General features: G+C 54.5%; 1 protein-coding gene across 1 annotated transcript; it reads right to left on the bottom strand.

The window, feature by feature from the left end:
* Positions 1–248: 248 nt before the first annotated feature.
* On the bottom strand, positions 249–6,065 carry SPEF1 (sperm flagellar 1). The gene is made up of 7 exons (XM_036924585.2): positions 3,741–6,065; positions 2,442–2,553; positions 1,936–2,092; positions 1,697–1,736; positions 1,476–1,536; positions 1,148–1,271; positions 249–1,051 (listed from the first exon to the last, which is right to left on the bottom strand). Exons 1-7 carry the CDS (start codon positions 3,847–3,849, stop codon positions 944–946), a joined length of 711 nt encoding a protein of 236 aa, XP_036780480.2. The 5' UTR covers positions 3,850–6,065; the 3' UTR covers positions 249–943.
* Between the last annotated feature and the right edge of the window lie 31 nt (positions 6,066–6,096).

The raw sequence follows: 6,096 nt of genomic DNA, 5'->3' as shown, positions 1-6,096 counted from the left end.
CTGTGAGAGTGAGTTTGGGGATCAGTCCAAGGTCAGAGTTGGAAGTCAGGCTGTCCTGGTACACAAGACCTGACCTCTGTGATATCAGCCTACCAAGCGGTGGTCACCCAGGGCCCAGCAGCCCACAAAATGAGACCCATTCTGGGCCTTTGTAATTCTTTTGCTGAAGGGATGGGGGGCAGCACAAGGAGGGCGGGAACTCACTGTCCTCAGGGATCCAGGCAGAGAGAAAAGGCGGAAGCAGGAAAGAGAGCACAACACCTTTAATGCAGGCAGCCCTGCCCCAAAGCCCCCAGTCATTCTCAGAGATCTCCTGTAGGACAGGAGGGTGACTGGCATAGGCACAGCCATGTCTTCTCCACTCCTGGCTGTGCCCACTCCTCACTCCCTCCTCTCCAGCTGCTGCACTCTCCAGCCTTGAGTTGGGTCCCCGGTGAGTGCCCAGGAGGGGCAAGGGGACTCCCTCAGCTGCCTCAGGGAGCCTTCCCCATGGCCCAGGGTGCAGAGAACTAGACTGGATGGAGATGCTGCTGTCCTCAACGCTGGGTGGGCACCCGGTTCTAGGGGTGTAGATCAAGTTGGGGCACCGCCCCCTGAGGCCCAGTGTAGGGAGCACCGAGCTGGAGACCCTGGTGTCGGACATTGCTTTGGAGTGCATTCCAGGTCTCTGCATGTGGCTTCTAGGTTCTGGAAAGCGGTCTGTTCTCCTGACCCGAATGGAGTGGAAGGAGCAGGCTCAGTCCAGGAGCTCCACTAGGGGGATTCCTGTCCCAATGCCCCCCACGCTCACCCCATCCCAACAGAGAGGCGGGCTCATGTCCGAGGAGGCTCATGGGAGCGGCTGGCTCCGCCCGCCCATTAGTCCTTCCGTCGGTGGGTGCTTCGGTCGCGGTATCTGGGCTCTAGCGGGACTGGGGCGTCCCCTCGCGGCCCGGGCTGCTGCTCACCGCTGCTTACGCTCCGCCTGCTGGAGCCTCCGGGAGAGGTCGTCGATGCGCACGTTCTTGAGCTGGAGCAGGTGCTCCAAGCGCCTCACTTTCATCTGCAGGACCTGGACCGCGGCGCAGAGGTCAAGCCCAGCGGCCGGCTGCCTCTGTCCCCGCCCCTGCAGGCCTCAAGCCCCCTGCACCTTCCAGTGTGTCCTCACCTGCACGGTCTCCTGCGAGGCCAACAGCTCCTGCTCCTTTTCAGCGATCTGGAGGACGAAGCTAGGATCGCCCTGCAGTGCCTGGCTATACCCCGGAGGTCGGGGCGCCGGTAGCCGGCCCGCCCTGGGGTGTAACGCAGCTTAGTGGAGGCCTGGGCATTGGGCTCCATCCTCACCCTTTCATTGCCCCTCGGCCAGGCCTTCTCTTGTCCCCTCCCCCCGTCACCACCTTCCCTACCTTTTCAGGAGCAGCAGTGTCAACCCTCACCTCCCAGCCCCATGTAGCGAGAACACCAGGTCTGCTGAGGTCAAGAACGCGCTTCCTTACCTGAGCTGCCCGCCTCCCTGGGTGTCCGGGGCATCTTCCCCCCGAGCTTTCTGGGACAAACCTGAGAGGAGGTAAGTGGAAGCATAACAACGCTGGAGTCCTATTTTCCTGTGTTTGCCCCTGCCACCTCCCCAACATCCCCCATACACATGCACCCCTGTACCATAGAAAGGAAGGACTGGAGAAAAACTGAGGAGGAGGAAAAATAAAGGTAACTTTACCCACATCCATGTAGCCAGTGCCATCCTGGGGAGCCAGCTCCTGAAAGAACCCCTGGTGTCAGCTGTGAGCTTGGCCTCGCCCATCCCCAAGGAGCCCGGAGACCCAGCCCCTTCTGTGGTCCCTCAAGTCTGGCTCCCTTTGGCAAGGCACCCTTCTCCCACACTTATCGCCAAGGCGAGGCTTCTGCCGCCTGGGAAGCTCCCTCAGAGCACTGAGAGAAGCATGAGTGGGGTGGCACCTGTAAGGAGCCCACGCTCTGCTTCTTGCGCTTCTGCCGCTCCTCCAAGCGCTGCCTCAGCGGAATGAGCACCAGCTCCACCACGCCTGGGGCGCACTGCGCGATCTTGCGCATTACGTCCTCTGGGACCGAGAAGTTCAGCTTGTTCAGCACCTTCCTGGAGGGTAGACACAGGGACGGCCAACTGGGTCTTGGGGGAATGAGGTGAGGGGGTAGGGAAGAAGGAAGGGACCCCAGCAGTTGCAGTCCTGAGTGCGCAGCCCTGGGGGAATGGAAAGGCATGGCATGTGAGCCCCTGTTTCCTTGTTGCCTCTCCAGTGCAAAGTCTCTTGATTTTGTTAGCAGACTGACTGATTCTGTCTGCGTTGCCCCTCCCGACCTTGCCCCCATTGCAGCCCCAGCCTGGGCTGCGGAGACCATAGGAAGAGGAGGAGGCTGGGCCAGCCCTTCTGGCATCCTAGGGTAAGGACTGGAGATCCCAGTAGTGTGCCCGGGTACTATGCTACCTGTTCAGGTGACCCCAGTTGCTGAGCTTCTGCTGGACAGAGTTGGCAGGGACATAATTGTGCATCTCCACCATCTTGGGGAAGTAAAACTTGATGACTTCTGCGACCAGGACTGAGAGAGGGGGAGTAGGAGCAGACTTGGAAGGTAGGGGGATGGGTGAAGTAGGGGTAAGGAGAAGAAATGGGTGGGATGGAAGAATCAGGGATGGCAAAGTGGTGGAGCGAAGTGGAGGGATGGAGGTGCAGGATAGGATGATAGGGAGGGAAGGGTGGTGGAGGAGAGGGAAGGGGGGTTAATGAAAGCAAGATTAGTGATCATCTGGACACTAAGCCTCCAGCATACCCTAGGGGAGCTTCATCTCTCCAACTCATTAGCTGTATCCCATTAACTCAGATCATATGAAAACTAAGGTATCTGGTCCTCTAGTAGAGAATGAGTCTCCAACAGGCCCTTTAACAGTCTGGAGCTCCACCCTAGGCATTCACATGGATACAGACACACTCCAGCTCCGAAGTCCCAGGAGACAGTCAGAGACTCATACAAGCAGATACATATAAAATTCCCCTCAGATATGGACATCCCATAGAGTGTGTAGATACACAGGCCACACACACAGTCACATCTATAGTGTGCATACACACACACATACACTACAGAGATACACAGACACATACTTCCATCACTGGAATTCCAAGAGACAGTCACCAGCAAACACACACAAGCACAGAGTCACATATGCACCAATATACACATACAGAGATGCACACTGTCATTAAAATCTCAGGAAACAGTTGTAGACATACAGACACCTACACAATCACAAAGACACACATATACACATAAGGACCACTCTACATCCATACAGGACAGAATGTGTTAGAACACACATGAACACACACATGCTCAGGCTCCCACAAGACATACAATAGAATACAGCAATGAGCACACACACACACACACACACACAGATGCACAAATACATCATAGACACACATCATAGTCATTAAAGTCCCAGGAGAGGGTCACAGACTCACACACAGATACATAAACACAAACACACACCCACACCACACGCATAAAGGTAAAACATGTAGACTTATATATGGACACATATGCCCATATTCCCACAGATGGAGATAGAAAACACAACTTTTATAATTGAAGTCTTACAGGACACCGCCCAAACACACACACAAGCCATGTATGTAAGCTGACCTTACCCACGCATATACAGAACATGTAGGCACACACGGACACACAGAACACACACAGGCACGCGCACACACTGGGTTGCACACCTCCGTCACTGAAGTCTCGGGAGAGATTTCTCTTGGGCCGAGACAGAGGGATGTTGTCTACCCACAGGTACAGTTGGTGCAGCGCCTCCTCGTCCACGCTGCCCGCCATTGGTACCCTGGGCAAGACCAGGCAGTTCCAGCCGTGCAGCGTCCAGCACCAAGTTCACGATCCCTCACAATCCCTCAAACGCCTCTTCTGTCGCTACTGAGAGCGCCCAGACCCGCCTCTGCTTCTCTAACCCAGAGATTTACGTCCCCGCTGGGAGCAGCCATATTGTTTTCTGAAACCATGGCAACCATCCTTGACACGTAAGGAACGGGGGCTTCTGGGAGTTGTAGTTTTCTCTAGCTCATGTCCCAACTTTGAAAAGGCGAGTAGGGGGGCTTGACTTCTCAGCCTCCCCAAAGAAATTACCACTGCACCCACACCACCTACTGACAAGCCCCTAGCCCATTCTGGGGCCTGCCAAAGCAAACCAGGCCTTCAGAAACCCTGCACCTCATGGCTGGCTGGAATCCCCTTTTTAGGTACTTAAGCAATCAGTCCTAAGTGAAGGCAACATTCCAGTGTTTGTCAGCCTTATGTGGGTGTCCATTATTAATCATCACCTGCTTCCCATCTGGAATGTGTGATAGGCTGTGTGACAGTGCCTTCTTGCTAGGTCCTTCCTCAAAGATCTGTATTCAAAGGGTAATCACAACTCCCACCCCTTCCCCCAGCAGTGTCCTGGTGGGGCATTTAATATGTAACCAAGACTCCCAGGGAGAACACCAGAACTCAAGGCCAGGGCCTTGGGCAGGTCAGTTAACTCCTGGACCCTATTTCCTCCTTTGTGTAGTGAGGATCTGTCTCACCTACTTATCTAAATGGAGTAATGGGGAGAATGGAAAGGGCATTTACAGAAGACCTGTATTTGTATGGAGATAGGTGGAAGGGAAGTTGATAGGTATGAGAGCTGCAAGAGCCCCTGCAGACACTTCCACACCCACCTCCCTCCAAAGAGCTATTCTTCCATGGGTTAGAAACTGATTTGTCATCGGTTCCATTTACTGGACCTCTCTGTTCCTGTGTTCTCATGGTTTTGCCTACCTCATAGAGGCTCTGTGAACAGCCAAAGTATTTAGTATAGTACCTGGCACACAGCAAGAGCCCTATTAACATCAGCTGGTGTTACCTTTTTTCCAGCAAAAGAGGTGTTCTCACAGGCAGGGGAAACATTTAAGTGATAGGCCTATGGTTTTTGAGGTGAGGGACTTGGGGCAGAAGGCTACTGCTCCCACCTGCTTACACCAGAGCAGGCCACGGGGTAGGCTGGGCTTCCTTAGGCCTTTCTGGTCTCCTCCAGGGCTCATATGGGGATGGGGATGGGGGATGATGGTAAGGGGAATCTTAACTATTTTTTGCTGTCACTTAGTCTCTACAAAGCATTCAAGTTTCAATCCCTAGAGGGCATCTCTGAGTGCCAGGAGTGTGGGAGGCCAAGTATGGAACAGTCACTCCACCTTCTTGTTTTAGTCATATATGTGGCCTTGCTTTTCTAGAAGGGAACATACACAGGCAGGCAAGGGACAAAAGGTAACCTGGATTTCACCCCCCTTAACATTCCAGGGTGGAGAGGAGCTGCAAGGAGATGGCAGGGAGGGAGCCACACAGGTGATATGCCAGCCCAGTTAAGGTGGGAAAACCGGTTTGGGGCCCAGACAGAGCTGCCTGGCCTGCTCAAGTTCAGGCCCTCCCCTAACTGGAACCGCTGGGGCCGGTGCGCCTCAGTGAGGGCAGGGAGGGAGGAGCTGAGCCCTGAGCAGAGGAGCCTGCCTTCACCTTTGGACTGGGGGGCCCCCTGGAGGGCACTGCACAGGGAGTTGCAAGTTCATCCTCAGCCTCTTGGGGGTGCAATCAGTCCCCATAAATTTTATCTTCCTCCTGCCACTGTCCCCAAGGATAGCTACTAGGCTTGGAGATTCCAATCACTGCAAGGCCTAAAGAGCTCCCTCTTAAGGCATCAAAGGTCAATCAAGAGATGTCCTGTATGCCCCTTCAAACTCCAAACTGGACCCAGGAGCTGCCCCAACACCCCTTTTCTCTGCCTTCTGGCCCCACTCCTACAAGGACCTACTTTATAGACCCTTGAGAGGCCTTGTTCCCAGGTGAGGTGCCAATAGTTTAATTTGGTCCAAGGGACTCTTGGTTCTCTCCCTCCTGTCCTAGCCAAGTAACCCCAAACTTGTCTCTGACCCCAAAGTGGTACAAGACCAGCTTCCTCACACCCACACCCTGGCAAGTGCATTGAAGACCCTGTCCTCACCAAAGCTAGAAAACATTTAGGTATGGAGGTGGCCCCTCACCCCAGGCAGG

This window comes from Manis pentadactyla, chromosome 5, assembly GCF_030020395.1.
Source record: "Manis pentadactyla isolate mManPen7 chromosome 5, mManPen7.hap1, whole genome shotgun sequence".
Taxonomy (NCBI): Eukaryota; Metazoa; Chordata; class Mammalia; order Pholidota; family Manidae; genus Manis; species Manis pentadactyla.
The sequence above is the reverse complement of the archived record's forward strand: the minus strand, read 5'-3'. Positions and strand labels throughout refer to the sequence as shown.